The 17449-nt window shown below is 40.4% G+C and overlaps 1 protein-coding gene across 3 annotated transcripts in view; it reads right to left on the bottom strand.

The window, feature by feature from the left end:
• Nucleotides 1-17449, bottom strand: part of PCSK5 (proprotein convertase subtilisin/kexin type 5) — a 336184-nt gene that overhangs the window by 255601 nt on the left and 63134 nt on the right. For all 3 annotated transcript variants that reach the window (XM_075931728.2, XM_025178860.3, XM_075931730.2), the window contains one exon: nucleotides 5943-6056. In XM_075931728.2, the coding sequence (XP_075787843.2) occupies nucleotides 5943-6056 (114 nt within the window). The remainder of the gene's footprint in view (nucleotides 1-5942; nucleotides 6057-17449) is intronic.

Below are 17449 nucleotides of genomic sequence, written 5' to 3'. Positions count from 1 at the left end.
TTGCAAATGACTGTGACCCTTTTTAATGGCTAGGTGAACTGACTGGATATAGACAAATTGTGAGCAGTCTGCAAATTTTATACAGAAGAATTAAAGAGGGGAAATATGGTAGATTTTTTTGGTATTAAACTAATGAAACATAGACAGGTAAGCTGTGGAGGCAGTATATTCGACTGTTCGCTCTCCAAAGCCTAAGCTGATATGGAGCACAGATCTGAGGGAAATCAAAGTACATGGTCTCTAGTTATTCTTGACTTAGTATCAGTTGAGTCTAACAAAATCAACTCCCACCCGTGTAAGTCAATCATGCGTTTGCACTGTGATCATCAGATCAGATACTATGTGTCATTCATCCAAGCAAGGTTATATTCCTCCACTATGTTAGGGTATGTCTAGATTAGGCTAACCGACATAGTCAATGAAGCGGGGATTTAAATATCGCCCGCTTCATTAAAATAAAAATGGCCACCGTGCTGTGCCGGCTCAGCTGATCGTTGGCACAGCGCGTGTGTTGGGACGCTGATCGGTCGACAAGGGAAGCCTTTGTCAACCGCTCCTGTAAACCTCGTGAAACGAGGCATAAGGGAGCAGTTGTGACAAAGTCTTCCCTTGTTGACCGATCTGCGTCTCGACTCGCACGCTGTACCAATGATCAGCTGAGTCGGCACAGCATGGTGGCCATTTTTATTTTAATGAAGTGGGGGATATTTAAATCCCTGCTTCATTGACTATGTCGGGTAGTCTAATTTACATGCCTCTGTCAGCAGAGGCATGTAGTCTAGACATACCCTTAGATACAGATACATTAAAACTGACAGATTAAGATAAACTTAAAAAAACAACAAATAGTATGGTAGCACTTTAAAGACTAACAAAACATATCGGGTATGTCTACACTACCACCCTAGTTCGAACTCAGTGCACATAACAAAATTTATTTTGGACATGAATGGAAAAAATTAGAGGGAAAACTGCAAGGCACTTCAGAGCAGCTGTACCCAAAATTTTTATGTTGCGCCCGCCTCTTATCTGTAATGTATTCTGTCCATATTAGGGATGTTAAAATGTATTTAATTAAGTCACCATGTAACCACTGAAATTTCAGTGGTTACACAGTTACACGTGGGGGCGGCGGGGGGGGGGAGGGCAGCTCTCCAGGAGGCGGTGTGTGAGGGGAGCCAGCTTTTAAGCAACTTTCACATTCCTACTTCATATCCCCCTGGGAGCCATGGTCAGGGACCAAGGCTGGGGTAGGAGCCAGGGCCAGAAGGGGGGAGCCCAAGCTGGGAGTGGGGCTGGGACTGGGAACTAAAATGGGGGCCTCAGCTGGGGATTGGGACCGGAGCCAGAATGGACCTAGAGGCAGTGAGGCTGAGTCGTGCTCCCTCCCACCCCTTTTGGGATTCGCCTAGGTCCTGCCACTTCCCCTCCCCCTTAATGTTCCTTCCACACAGTTTGGGGACTAACACTTTAGAATCTCAGGCCCTGAGGGAAAGGAATTACAACAGTTTCTACAATTCAATATCTAGGAACTTCTTTAACATCAACATTGAAGAGTACAGAGATGGAATATTTGTTTTAAACATGACTCATGGGATACACACCTCATGTTTGTGATGAATCAAAGGAGAACAGCAGGCACACCCGCCCACCACCCTATCACTTTTGGGCATGGATGTCACTCAATAAGCCCATACCATTTCTTAGTCCCTACTCATTAAAATTGTCAAGCTTGTAGTTGTGAAGAAAAGCAAGGGGGTGGGAGCTTGGAGAAAGATATTAATCAAACCTTTTGTTTGACATAGAATATGGATAAAAGACCTTGTGTCAACAAATCTCAATGAAATTTACAGCCCTGCTGAAGATTAGACCAGTTCAAGGGCCAAAAGTATCAATCTCAACCTGTAACAAAGTTATTCATTAATCAAAATCTGTACCAGCATATAATACTACTTTATTGCTTTCATAATAACAAGTTTGTAGCTAGCAACCTAGAATCGTCTATGGTGTAGTAATGACTGACATCTCTATCTAAGGGTTCCCCCCCCCTTTTATTTTAGTTTGTTTCTGACAACGAGAAAAGATAAGTGAGTTTAACATAGAAAGATGAATTAAAATCCAAATTCAGTTTTATGGGGATGGTTTAGAAATTACTTGAAAAAAGCTCCAAGGTCACATATTCAATATTTGTTAATGGCTTCTTCCTCATTAGCAAACTTTATGGCAATCAGAATTTGCTGCCTAGTCAAAGTAAACTCTCCCTCACTGGCAATTTTTCAATCAGACTGGATGTTATTAAGATCTGTTCTAGGAGTTACTTTGGGGAAGTTCTCTGACCTAAGATATGCAGGACCTCAGACTAAATGATTACAAAGGTCCCTTCTGGCCTTTGAATATGTATTGCATTTTCAATTTAGAACACTAAACTTTAGAAACTACAATTTTAAAGATTCTGGGCCAGTAAAATCACAAACTACTGCCATTTATTCAAATCTATCTAACCACATCACTGTGAGTGTCCTAATAGGATAGGGACTAAATCAACATACAAATTAGATCAATCAAATAACGTTCAAAGGCCCTGTCATGACTCTGATCCAAGAGAACAGCATCACCAAAGAGTTACTGAAAATGTATTACGTTTAGAATGAAAATGCTCTCCCCTCCCCCTTCAAAATGCACAATGAACCACTAAAATAAACTGTCATTTCAGTACAGAGCTGCAATAAAATATAGAAAGAACGGTAAGGTGTGTTTTTTTTCATTCTAGAGAAATTATTGCCTCAAGGAATGAAAATGTTATCTCAAGTGGTTTGTCAGAAAAACTTTGATAGAACCATTTTCTATTATGAATATGCAGTTCCATCAACATTGAAATGCTTCACAAAATCACCCCGATACTATATCCAGTAGCAGGAATCGTGATCCTCTGGTTATACTAACACCTATACTCAATTTATATGATTTTGAGAATGAATTAATCCACAATAAAATGCTTTCAGTAAGTATAGTATAGTATACTAAAATGCTTTTAGTAAGTATAGCTCAAAAATGAAGCAATGTGAGTGGTTTCCATCAAAATCTATTTGGCATAACAGACATGATTTAATAAGTACCCACTTTTCCCTTCCAGTGCCAAGTAGCAGTTTGATCGGGGCCAGCAAACATCACATCCAGCATTCCCAGGATAAGCAGTGTTTGTCACAATAGGAGACTTTAGAAAGGGAGAATCTATGAGCTTTAGGTGGATTTTAAATGATATAATCACCAGGCAGGAAAGACTCCCTGCAAGTAACTGCAGAATTCCCAGGGCCTGTGACATTCTCCCCAAAACATATTAAGCACCTAGAGACTTGATCATTCTTGTTCAATACTTAGTTTATTTATTGGTACTTTTAAACTTCATTCATTGCGTGCTCTGAATGGACACATAAAAAGGGATCCTAACAGCCTATCGGGGTCACAAATAAATATCCTTTTGAACCCACTTATACATTCCTTAACCCACCACCTCATACAGAACCAGGGAAAACATAGGGACCTTGCAGCATATCCATAATATCAAAGGATTCTGGTCTGTTACGGAAGCACATTCCAAAGTCACAGGTCGTTAACTGAAAATACCATATTGTATACACATAAATATGCCCCTAATGCAGGGCTGGGCAAATATCGACCCATAGACTGGATCCTGTCTGCCTGGATTAGCCCCTGGCAAAGCCCCACACTGCTGTATTTACCTGCACCTCCACAGGTATGGGGAAATCACAGCTCCTATTGGCTGTGGATTGTAATTCCCAGCCAATGGGGGCTGTAATCGCCGGTACCTACAGAGGCACAGGTAGATATAGGAGCAGTGGCCCACCAGGGGCTAGCTTTGGTGGACCGCCACTGTTTTATTGCTCACCCCTGCCCTAATGCATATCAAGATTTACTAAGGAGATTTTAAAAGTATTCCAGAAATTCAGTAAGTGGAGTCATGCTTGAGACATGGACAACAATGAGACTTTCAGAGGGTCAGTGATAAGGCTTACTGATAAATGCACATAAAATCTGGGAAGTATGGTTATTGCATAGTCTCTGATCAAAGCTCAGCAACTCTGGACCCATACGCCTATACCCAAATCACTACCTGTCCTCATTGGTGACCTACCCATACAACACATACTCTAATCTGTGCATGAAAATAAAGCATCTCTGAATGAACTGTTATTTGCAAATTATTTTTGATCGGTGTCTTTTTTTGTTTTCAATGGCAATTTTTAAAAGCATAAAATGTGCTTCTTATGAGAGGAGTTCAAAAACATCTTTGTAATGCAGCTTTAGGAACCTCTTCTAAAGATTCTAAAGATTTGGCTTTATGGTTCAATGCTGCATTTGCACCAGAGATGCTATTCAACTGAAAAAAATTCTATCCTTAAATTAAACATCTTCTTACATAATAGTTCCAAAAATATATATATTCACGTCTCGAATCTTTTGAATGCTTACTTCAATTTAGGGCCTTGCTTTTCTCTGAGCCATGGTGGTGGCCTTGTGTGAAAGAAGGTACAGGGCTGGGATTCCTATCAAGTGTTCAGCAGAACACGAGCAAAGGAGACCAAGACTGTAATGGCAGGCACATTACAAACCCAAAAGGCTGGTCTCACAACTGCAGAAAAGGCCAACAGGCTAGCATATAAACTAAGCTGAAGATCATGCTGTTCTTATTCAAAGAAGCAGAAGAATAGGCACCACAAATGTCCCCTCCAAACCAGCCTGGTCCTTCTTCCCTTTGCCTCACAAACATCCTAGGCAGTGTCCTGGCTCCCTCTCATCAGCGACCTGGGTCAGATTTGATCATATATTAGTTTAATGCCTTTGGACGTGGAAAGAAGTGTCTAAGAAACAAATGTTTCTAAGAAATTATGGTGTGTACCATAGGCAATTTTTTTAGTGAACTAGGAATTATTATTAAACTGTAGTCATTTGACTAATTTGAGTCTTGATTCTTCCGAAGTCTAGATATACTATGACTAAAATATTTCACTTAGGCCATGCTACACAAGTTAAGAACATAGTTAAAATCTGTTTGGATAGGGAAGATCTCCTGTTCAGACTTTAACTGGGATAGTTACATGTAAAGAGAAAGTTTGCTTTAGGGATGTAAAGGGTTAACCAGTTAACCAGTAAGCATCAGCTTTACCAGCATGCTTACCCTGTCATGGTTAACCAGTGACTCAGTCCAGAGCAGTTCCCGCCCTGGGTGAAACATGGCAGGCCCTGAGCAGCCTGTTTTGTTGCACTGCAGGTAGGGGGCTGCTCTGGTCTGGTGCCACATTGTGCCATGGGCAGGGAGCTGCACCAGGCTGGCTTGGCCCACAGCATTGTACCACAGGCAAGGGTCTGATCCAGGGTTAACCTGTTAATCAGTTAAACACTATGTTTAACTTTTAAACCAGGAATTTACATCCCTAGTTTGCTTGTGCACTTATGTCAGATTAAAAGCAACAAGCAGTCAGACAGATTAATTAATTAATTAATTAACACAACATATCTGTGTTCCTACTACAGATACAAAGACATAATTCTGGTCTCCATTCTCCTGCTTCAGAATGCAACTGACATAGGAGTCAATGAAAATTATTTTGAACACATGGGGTTTTGGAAGCAGGGAACTGAGCACCCAGACAGGAGGGATTTTTTACTTTCCTCAAATAGACCATGTTCCTTCCTCTTCTGTCTGATGAAACTATTCTGTAATAAAAAATTCTGCAAAAGCATCACAATACATGGCACTGATTATACTTGCAAGGGGCTTACAAATCCTTCTGTACATTACATAAAACAGAAAAGAATATTTGCCTTTTTCTGAAGATACTACTTTGTCCCCTAGAGAAGGTCATAGCAGAGCAAATAAACAATTAGTCTGAATTAAATCCAATTGCATTCTTTATACTTACCATATACCACATGCTTGGCCACTTGGGATCATTGAAATAAGTGGATTGGATACCACCAGCTTTATAATCCCTCTTTGTCCTTCTTTTCACTACCTGTTGTTGTATCCACTCCACCTGCCAACAAGAAACACATTTGGTAAGTGTTAGGGTTCCATGGAGATTATCAAGAAATGAAAGTAATCTTGCAAAGTCCATTACTGAAGTCCATGTCTATTTCATGCTAAAGAGTTCATTTTGCAAGGGAATGTACAGCTCACCTTGTCATGTTGTTCGCAGGAAAATATACCAATTTAGTTATTGCTACAATTTGCCATGCACAACCATTTAAACCAATGTTTCTGAAATTTTTTAAGACCAAGGAACACCAAACACGGATATTTTTGTTGAGCAAAAGTTATTGGGGGAAAGTTATTGAGGGAAAAAAAGGTCGGGGGAAAGTTATAGAGAAAAAAAAAAGGTTGCCTGCCCCTTAAGGGTGGCCATTTTGAATGATGTTGTTCTCCACGGCACACCTCCAATTGCCTGCAAACCGGTATATTGCGGAACACAGTTTAAGAAACACTGATTTAAACCCTTGCTAACAGGACTTCGTTGCCTATCTTCTCTTGATCAATGCAACTGAGATTTTATTATTTTTATTAATTAATAAACTGGCCCCATTTTCTATTTAAAAACTAGATACAAATACAAAGATTAACAGTTACTCAGAAGAAAAATTAATAGGATTTCCAAGGGCTTTTTTTATTATTTTTCCTTTGTTTTCTTTTGTGTACAGCTAATATTGTAATATACGCAAAAGCTCTATTTAACCAATATCTAAATCAACCTAATGAAAAAAAAACAAAAAAATAATCTATAATTCACTGCATTTGTCATGATTTACTCAATTTAAAGGGAACTATATTTTCCATAAAATTAAAGTACTTCCAGGAAAAAAAACCCAACAGGGTCCTGCACAATAGGTTAAATTACAACAAGTAGTTCAAAATTTAAATGAAAGGAGAGATTGAGGTCAAAATCAGGCTTCCAAAGTCAACTTCTTTTCTGTCAGACACCGCATCAGATACTTTGAACACATTCAGAAAGGATGACATCAAAAGTGACATCCACTTCAAAGCAGATATTAATTTGTAATGTTTCCTCCAAAAACACCATTAACCTTTCCAAATGGGAGCTCCCTGATATAAATGTAAATATTATAAGCTATCAACAGTCAAACCCAGATTTTACTTGCATGCTCATGGCTTACCAACAGCTCATATTGCTGCTGAATTGCTAGTATAACATAAAAATATAAATATTCTATTCACATCTTCCCAAGAAAGAAAGTCACCTGCTAACAGTCTATTTTGCACCTTGCACTCTTGATTCACAGGCATTTACACTCACACAAAATTAGAAATAAACTTTATGTTCAGAGCACATTGTTATTTTCTTGTTCCAGCTCAGAGTCACTAGTTAGGGACAATATTAATTTTTCCCATAGCAGAAAAATGTCTCCAGCCATGCATTCTTAATTCTATTTCAAATCCTAAAATCCTAAACCAGGCAAATCTCAAACTGATTAGAAGGGGAGGTATGTATGAGTGAGAATCGGTGCCCCCCTTGCATCTGAAAACAGGAACCTCCAAATGCTGATCATAGTGAGATGAGAAAGACGCATACTTGAACCTGTGGAATCCCATCTCTGGGGAAGTTCTATAGGATACCACTTCCACAGGGTGGTAGAGGACAGTGTAGGGACTGTCATAACATTGAAGTTTTTCTCTTAGCACCAAGCATCACCGCTACCTGAGAATTGCTGCAGAGTCAAAATCTACCCCTCCAATATCTGTGGGTGAGAGAGAACTGAGAAAGTTTTAATCTTTGTCTTCTGGCCATCCTTTTCCTCTTCCAACAGGATGCCTGGCTCAGCTGAAATCCATCTCATGGACTTCTTTTCAGCAAGCCTGGGAATATTTAAATGTTGGCTGCTGCCTTCAAAAATTACCCACTGCAGAGTTTCATTAAGAAAGGAAGGTCAGGTAATCATTTTTGGGCACCTCTAAGGCAGCAAATTCCTGGAGCATCCAAGATGTACAGAGTGTAGCTGTCCAGATGCCAAGAGAGGGAGTCAAAGACCTGAGTCTCTACTAATGGTGATCACTAAACACACATACAAAAGATACTAATTAAAGTTAAATGGGATCCAGAGCTGCATTTTTTTTTACCTTCTCCTATCAAAAATTTGTTGTTCCATAGATCTTCAGCAAATACTCCCTCCCAGTCCCCTATTGGGACCCCCTTCTAACTCTCTTTCAGACTCAGATAGTGGATACTTGTTTTTTCCATCTCTCTGCCATGTAAAACAACCCAGTGCAACCCAGCACATACAAGGCCACACATGCTGCACGTTAGCTGTCACTCTGCCTCTGACTCACTGGCAAAGTAGGTTTCTTTGGACCATAAATCTGTCTTAATCTGTCCTTACCTTGTTGATGTCAGGGAGAAGTGAAACTTCAATACAGCTGGATAAGCAACCAAGGTTTTCAAGGCTTATGCAAATCCAACCTCCAAATCCTTTTTGATTTACCCATTATTACTTATGACTAGTCACATACCAGTAGAACAAGGGATTTCTGATGGCTATGCTGCACAAACATTTGCACTCTGCTGCTGACTATAAAGAAGTTGAAAGTGAATGCAAGCAGTAGTGATTGTGAAGGCTGAAAGCTTCAAATACAGCAGTGTGATCTCAACACTGATCTGCATTGAGAGGTCTCAAATGGTACAATCATTATTTTGTCTCAGATCAAATAACTGAGAACACTTACAATTTCCTTAGTGCCAGCAATCATAAACCCTCCCTCATTCCACAATACCTATCCACCACGTGGATCCAGAGCAATTACTTAGCATGTAGAGAGATTTTATGTATTAAAGTGAACCCACTTGTAAATCAGTGTTCTCAGCTTTTAGGAGCACTAGGGCTTTGCATTTCAATGTACTACAGATGGAGCTTGTTTTAGGAAACAATTCACTGCGTTTGGCAAAAGAGGCTAGCAATTGTGTTTTAAATAACCTATTTGTCTATCACTGGGATCATATCTGAGAAATGCTGGATGTCTCCTGCAAGACTTGCAGCCTCCCCACCTAACAAAATAAGTGAGAGCAGATGATGTGCACATTTTGCAGAAGGATGTTCTGAAATAAGGATGTTAAAATGCAGTTATTGACTAGTCAACTAGTCGATGGAATTTCCATCCTCTAGTCAACTAGTCGATAGGCACCTCTGCATTCCTCCTTTCAAATTTAGGGGCTCTTGTACATTTCAAAGAAAGAATGTGGTACTCCATGTACAGCCTGGGGCCACTGGGAAGTCTCACCTATTCTGGGCTGCACGAGGGTGCCTGCTTTGAAATGCACAAGAGTCCCCAGTGGGGGCTCTTGTGCATTTCAAAGTCATGGAGCCTGGCATCAGCGGCAGTCTCAGAGTCCCCCCACTGATCCCGGGCTCCATGGTACGCTGCATACTGCTAAGAGCCCAGGGTCAGCTGAGGACTCCACAGCAGAGCCTGGGATCAGCTAGGGAATCCCCAGCTGACCCCGAGTTCTGCACAGGATTTCTCCAGAATCCAGGGTCAGCTGGGGACTCCCCAGCTGATCCCAGGTTCTGAGGAAATGCTGTGGCGAGTTGACCCTGGGCTCTATGGCAGCTGCCCCTTTGAAATGCCGCCTTGAGGTTTCAAAGGAGCAGCATACACAGCTGTGTGGTGCTGCCACTTTGAAGTACCCCTTTCCCCTCCCTCTTTGCTGCCTCTATTTTATAGAGGCAGCAAGGGTGTGTGTGTGTGTGAATCGACTAGTTGACTAGTCAAAAGACTATCCAATAAGCAAAAGACTATTCAATAAGATAGTCGACTAGTCAACTAGCCTTTAACATCCTTATTCTGAAGTTTGAAAGATCAAGCCCAAATACTGGAAAGAGAGGTGTCATACCATAAAACCAATGGGTATGTCTAGACTACATGCCTCTGCCGACAGAGGAATGTAAAACAGGCTTCCCAACATAGGCAATGAAGCGGGGATTTAAATATCCCCAGCTTCATTAAAACAAGGTTTACAGTAGCAATCGACAAAGGCTTCCCCTGTCGACTGATCTGCACCTTGACTGCTGCACTATGCTGACAATCAGCTGAGCTGGCACAGTGTGGCGACCATTTTTATTGTAATGAAGCCGGGGATATTTAAATCCCCACTTCATTGACTATGTCAGGTAGCCTATTTTACATGCCTCTGTCGGCAGAGGCATGTAGTCTAGACATACCCAATGATAAATACATATATACAGGAGATATATATACCATGATTGCACTGATGACAATTCATTCTGATACACCTAGCCAGATTCTCCACTGACTTGCTTCTTATATTCCAAATATGCCAGCTAGCTTCACAGGAAGATCTCAGAAAAGTTGAAGAGCCATCTCCTGTGCTATACACACTCCTGTCTACAACATTTCCAAGAAACACAAATAAGAGAACCCAGGTAGATCCATCATATCTGACCTCGGCACTCTGACTGAAAGAATATCAGAACTCATAGAACCCATCCTCAAACCACATATAAGCATAGATTTCTTCAAGTCATTATCAGCTTCCTACAGAAACTCTGTAACACAAACAACCTCCCCAGAACAACAACATTGCCTCCATGGATGTCATCTCTCTACACTCCAATATCCCTGACAACATCACTGCCTGTCTCAAGTACCTACAAGAGAATGTACAGTCTTCATCCTCACCCACAGTGACTTTATATTTAAATAAACAACATTTTGTGCAAACCATGAGAACAGCCATAATAACTAGAATGGCTCCCCAACATACAAACTTTTCATAGGCCAACTTAAGGAAAAATTTCTGGAAAAATGTTCTATGAAACCAATGTTAGATCTGAAATAATTCATAATATTTTCATCCTTTGCACAGAAGACCTACATTCCCTAAGTGTACATCTGCACTGAAACGCTATTTTGGGATATGAGAGTATGCCAAAATAGCTATCCATGTCTTCACAGCAAGCCTGTTATTCTGGGCTCACTATTCTGAAGTCCCTGTAAACCTCACTCTCTTCAAGGAGTGAGGGATGTTTTGGAATAGTGCTTTATTTTCAAATTTGGCACTGTGTAGACAGTGCCAAATGACAAAATAAGCTATTTTGAAATAACATTGAAATAAGATACACAGTTAAGCTCAAATTGCGTATCTTATTTCAAGTTTCAGTATAGTGTAGATGTACCCTAAGTGATTTCCACCATATTGTCATCAAACATTATCCATCAGTCAAACTCTCTAAAACATTCATTCACTCACAAGCATCAACTTCTTGAACACTGGACAAATCTAGACTACATGGCTCCGTTGACGGAGCCATGTAGATTTGTTTACTCAGCAAAGGAAAATGAAGTGGCGATTTAAATAATCACCATTTAATTTCAATTAAAATGGCTGCGGCACTGTGCCGATCAGCTGTTTGGCAGCACAGCGCTGTATTCTGGATGCTCTGCGGTCGACATCAAAGGCATTTGTCAACCTCCCTGGTAACTTCATCCCACGAGGCATAACGGGGTGGTCGACAAATGCCTTTAATGTCGACAGCGGAGTGTCCAGACTACAGTGCTGTGCCACCAAACAGCTGATTGGCACAGCACCACAGCCATTTTAATTTAAATGAAGCGGCAAATTGCTGCTTCATTTCCCTTTGCTTACAACCCTAATCTACATGGCTCTATCGACGGAGCCATGTAATCTAGACATGCCCACTGTGCTCAACAATAGGACCATCCAAATGATTACATAAAAGAAACCTACAGATCATCACACTTACCATAGATCCAGCAATCACTGCAGATGAACACAAAGGCTGTGTCTACACTGGGCCACTTATTCTGGAAAATCAGCCGTTTTTCCGGAATAAGCTGCGAGCTTTCTACACTGGCCCTTGAATTTCCGGAAAAGCAACGATGCTCTACTGTACAAAATCAGCCGCTATTCCGGAAAAGCTACGCTGCTCCCGCTTGGGCATAAGTCCTTATTCTGGAACACTGTTCTGGAAAAGGGCCGGAGTAGACAGCCCAGTAGTCTTTTCCGGAAAAAAGCCCCGATCGCGAAAATGACGATCGGGGCTCTTTTCCGGAAAAGCGCATCTACATTGGCCACAGATGCTTTTCCGGAAAAAGGGCTTTTCCGGAAAAGCATCCTGCCAATGTAGATGCTCTTTTTCCAGAAATACTTATAACGAAAACTATTCTGTTTTAAGCATTTCCGGAAATTCATGCCAGTGTAGACACAGCCAAAATTTGTTATTCACAGTCAAGCATTCAAGATACTGCAGAATTTGTTCTGAAGAGAAATTCCTGGATAAACACCTAAATACACTTCAAATTACCTTCATCGAACAAGGACACTACACCAGAGAAAAAAATCATATTATGGCAAAGGCCACACAAATACCTTGAGAGAACCTGTTTCAGCAGAGGGGGGAAACCGCACTTCCTGCACACTTCTAGCTCTCATGTCATTTACTGCTCCACACTGGAACTCATGTGGGGTACCATCAAACAATTACAACACATATTTGATGGGAGCAGCATTCTGAATAAACCCCCTCTTCTGGTCTTCAACCCCCCTTCTCCAAACTCACCAAGCTCATCATCATAAGCAAGCTGCCCAGAAATCAGAAACACCAACTCAAAGCAGTACCAAGCCCTGCCCAAAAAAACCAGATGCAAAACCTGCAGACATATCAACACACCTTTCAAGATCCATGGATCCTAATCACATCATGGGGTGTACCTCATCTAGTGCATCAAATGCTTCAATAATTCTGTAAGTGAAGCCAGACAAACTCTACACTGTCAAATGAACTCACACAGAAACATGAAAAAAGATAAAAACACCTCATCACCCATGTGTGAACACTTTTTACAAAGAGATTACTCCATATTTGATCTTTCATGACTTGTCTGCAAAGGAAACTTGCACAGTGGCTTCAAAGGTGAGTCTGGGAACTTAAATTCATAAAGCTTCTAGACACCAAAAATCATAAACTCAACAGCATCATGGCATCATTGCTCATTACAATAATCTTTTACGTAACTCTGTAACTTTTATTGCCAACTACACTTCAAGTAGCCTCCTACAATGTGTTAAACCTGATGCTTAACAAGCCGTTCCAACTTGTATTTAGTTCAGAAAGTCTATTTTCTTTCCCCAGACATAAAGAGCTCAGTGTCTCTTGAAATCTTGTACCTTCCACCAATTAAAGCTGGTCCAACAAAAGGTATTACACCTCTCTTGCTTCTTGGGCAGGCATTTATAATAGGCCAAGATGAGTATAAAATATTACCTCTCTGATTTGGAGGACTGTACACTCACTTTGCACAGACACCAATGACAACACAACAAATCAGGAAAAGGAAAATCCAGCCCAGTAGCTGGCTGATCACAATCCTCCTCCCATTGGTGCTTGTGTATTTTTTAATCAACACTCTCTGTAGGGATCTTTTTTCATAGCTATTTTTATAATTGTATTGAGCATGTACCAACATACTCATTTGGATGTAATTAAAAGCATCACAGGAGACTCATTTTCTCAGAAGAGGAATTCAGGTGCATTAGAGTCAGTTTATAGTACTTCACTCCATGGAACAACAGGGCTTTTTTCCTTAGTGAACCAAAAGCTTGCCAGTTGGCCTTAAATCTAAGCTAAACTGTCTGATCGCTGGGTTGTAATACGGACGAATATGTCAAAACTATGAAGTTATTTAAATATGCTGCCATCCATTTTCATTTAGCATTTTATTTATGTAGATAGATAGATAGATAGATAGATAGATAGATAGATAGATAGATAGATAGATAGATAGATAGATAGATAGATAGATAGATAGATAGATAGATAGATAGATATACCCTTCACTGCCCAATACCCTTCACTGCCCAATGGATTCAACTCATTCTGTATAAAAAAAGTTTGTTTGTCTACAAAGGTTTTGCTTTAAAAAGTGTCCACACTTCCTATCCCCTTTCTTGAAGGAAAATCTCTGAAATAAGTGATTATACAGATTCCTATCTCTTGCCAAAAGGAGACTCTCCGCAAACAATGAGGTGCATTTTTAACATTTCCATAAAGTCACACTTAGCTGAGGGGGAACAGTACACATTTTCCAGTTGACTTCAGCTTCGAAAGTTCCATTTCCTGAATGTCTAGAAATCAAAGCCAAGCCAGATTGGAGACCAAACTATTTCAAATAAAAATCATTTCCAGTCTCCTCATCTCAGCAGTTACAGGGTTGTCTTGTGCACAATACAGCTCTTCTTCACTGACGTGCAAGCAGTGCTGTTGAATAAAAGTTGCTCTGAGCTAATACAGACAGCCCTTTTAAAAAAGAGGTGCCAAACAAAATGATGAGATGTTATCTTTCATGAAGCAAAACACTTTTCTCTCACTTTACTCTCTCATTCATTCAGTGTAATGAATGCAAAAGTTGTCTTGTAGGAGATCACTGTACCAAGATTGGCAACGCAGCAAACAGTGAAAATGAAAGTGATTGAACAAAACAAAGGAAAATACTAATTGTAAATTAGCAGAATACTGAAATAATATGTTTAAGCAGAAAAAAAATTAACCATACCAATTTTTCACCAGTGTAGCTTTCTAAGTGTATCCAAACACTGGAAATTGTAATATGTGCTATGCACCCTAATTGCACTATTTATTAGACATCTTTTGGGACTGAACGGTTTATAGTTATTTTTAATAAAGCTCGGGTGGGGTTGTTGAAGAAAATATTTTCTAGTTTTCAAATTGCATTAGAGATGTGTTGTTTATATGTTCTGTTTTGTTGAGCAAGTAGGCTGCTTGTGAATGAGATAAGTAAATAGCAACAGCTTCAGACAAACGGAAGGCAAAATCCTGTCCTGTGCAGGGAAAAGGGAGGAGTACACAGGAATTAAAATAGTGGATGCCAACTAAGAACAGGGGGTGGGGTTTACATTACAATCTGTCCGTCTAACCTTGAAACATTGGAAACATGCCTAGGTGTACCTTAAGTCTAGGGTTAAGTCTGTATGTGCATGCCACTCTCAGCATACGTCTAGACTACAGAGCTTTTCCGGGATAAGCTCTGCCGCGTCCAAAGAATTCGTCCGCTTTTCCGAAAAGAATGTTGACAAAGCGGATGTATTTTGTCGGCATTCCTGTAAACCTCATTTCACGAGGAAGAAGGGATGTTCTGAAAGAGGGTTTTTCCACACATTTGGCCCCATGTACATGGGCCAAATGTTGGAAAAGCCTCTTTTGGAAGAAAAGCAGAAAAAGATATGCCAATTGTGGTAGACATAGCCTCAGTGTAGTGTAGACATAGCCTCAGTGAGGTTGTAGTTCCAACTGTCAAGCCACCATTCACCTAACCCTAACCTACATCTGTAGATTGGAAATAGAAATTGCTGCTTAGCTACCAAGGGAACAAGGATTTTCAAAACTCAACAGGTTAAACAGAGAGAGAGAGAGAGAGAGAGAGAGAGACAAAGAGAGAACCACCTCAGACAGGAGCCCTGGGAAATGTCACAAAACAAGCAGTGAACCTGAATAGCTGTGTCAGATGAATGAATGGGATATATCACAGGGAAAGTTGGAACTGGCCAGCAGGTAGCCCTTTCACTTACTGGAATTGGCAGCAAGGAAATTGCCTTTTGATAATAGACATTTTTTTTTTAATCCATGAACTTGACAATTGAATACATTTGGTGATTGACTATTATATGTGATCAGCACGATGAGAGTCACAAACCACATGAACAGATATATGGAACAGTGTTATCACTATCTCTTCAAGAATTATACCTTATTGACCTCCCTTAAGCCAGAAATATGACTAGCCAGACCCCCTGCTGGCAAGCTCTGTACACAGTTAGGCACCTGTAGCATATGTCAAGTCAGTGGACTGTGGGAGTCCCCTTGCCCCTAGTCATTTCCAGTGCTGTTGCCTGGATTAAGGAAGGCCCTTTATTGAGGCAGCCATTGTGAACTTCCTCACACAATTCTACCTTATTCATGATCTGCAAAACATGTCTATCCAATCTCCTCAGGGGCCTCTTCCTCAGTTCTTCCTCATGCCAAGCTGTGTGATGATGCTCGTATTCCGGGAAACACCCACTGGAGCAGGATGTGACCACCACACCATTAACATGATTTGAAATGAAGTTTCCAGTATAAAACACTAAACAAGTATAATGTCACCAAGCTCCTTTTTCTATAAAGAAGACTGCACTTAACTCATATACTTAGGGGCTACGTCTAGACTGGCATAATTTTCCAAAAATGCTTTTAACGGAAAAGTTTTCCGTTAAAAGCATTTTCGGAAAAGCGCATCTAGATTGGCAGGATGCTTTTCCGCAAAAGCACTTTTTGCAGAAAAGCATCCATGGCCAATCTAGACGCAGTTTTCCGCAAAAAGCCCTGATCGCCATTTTCGCGATCGGGGCTTTTTTGCGGAAAACACTACTGTGCTGTCTACACTGGCCCTTTTGCACAAAAGTCTTTCGGAAAAAGACTTTTGCCCGAATGGGAGCAGCATAGTATTTCCGGAAAAGCACTGACAATCTTACATGAGATCGTCAGTGCTTTTCTGGAAATTCAAGCGGCCAGTGTAGACAGCTGGCAAGTTTTTCCGCAAAAGCAGATGATTTTGCGGAAAAACTTGCCAGTCTAGACACAGCCAGGGTGTAAAGACACTACAATACTTTTTCCATTTCTCAAGAGAAGTATAAGGGGAATCTATATTCAATGGAATGACAAAATTTTTAGCAGCGGATACAGGACAAAAGGCAGGAAACATTCAGAAATTTTAAAGATACAGTTTATGGTGTTTGTTTTTATATTATCTTAAAGCCAATATTTTCAGCCCATGTTCTAAAATTGTTCCTGACTTTAATGGGAGCAGCTACAGGCAAATGAAAAGGGTAATTCTTGTAAAGGCAAGCCTGGGTAAGTCTTGTGTAAAGACTATAGAACTTGTCTCTCACACTGAGTTAAAGATGGAGGTGAGGTTGGTATCATCTTAGACTGAACTAAAGACTCAAGAAGATATTTGATGACAGAAATAGAGAATGGAAGCATGTGTATTTTCATAACCCTATGCCTTCCACATCACAAACTACAAAGCCATGTCACCAGTGCACACCTGCATTCGCAATTTTCATTTCACATTACAACAGTATAATTCCAAGAAGCTAAGGATCAGCATCAGGATAGCCCTCCAGTACCCTAAAAAACACATGTAACTTTAGGGATTTGATGTATGAAAAGTTTTTACTTGTTTTCCATTTGAAAATTTGGGGGAAAAAACATTATTCATGAGCTCTTCATTTTGAAAACAAATGTTTTAAAGAGTCTGCACATAACAATGGTTGAGGACAGCAGGACAAAGCAGCTGTTCATTCAGGTCAAGAGCATCGAAAAT

The sequence above is a fragment of the Pelodiscus sinensis genome, chromosome 6, assembly GCF_052426305.1.
Source record: "Pelodiscus sinensis isolate ZL-2025 chromosome 6, ASM5242630v1, whole genome shotgun sequence".
Classification (NCBI taxonomy): domain Eukaryota; kingdom Metazoa; phylum Chordata; order Testudines; family Trionychidae; genus Pelodiscus; species Pelodiscus sinensis.
The sequence above is the reverse complement of the archived record's forward strand: the minus strand, read 5'-3'. Positions and strand labels throughout refer to the sequence as shown.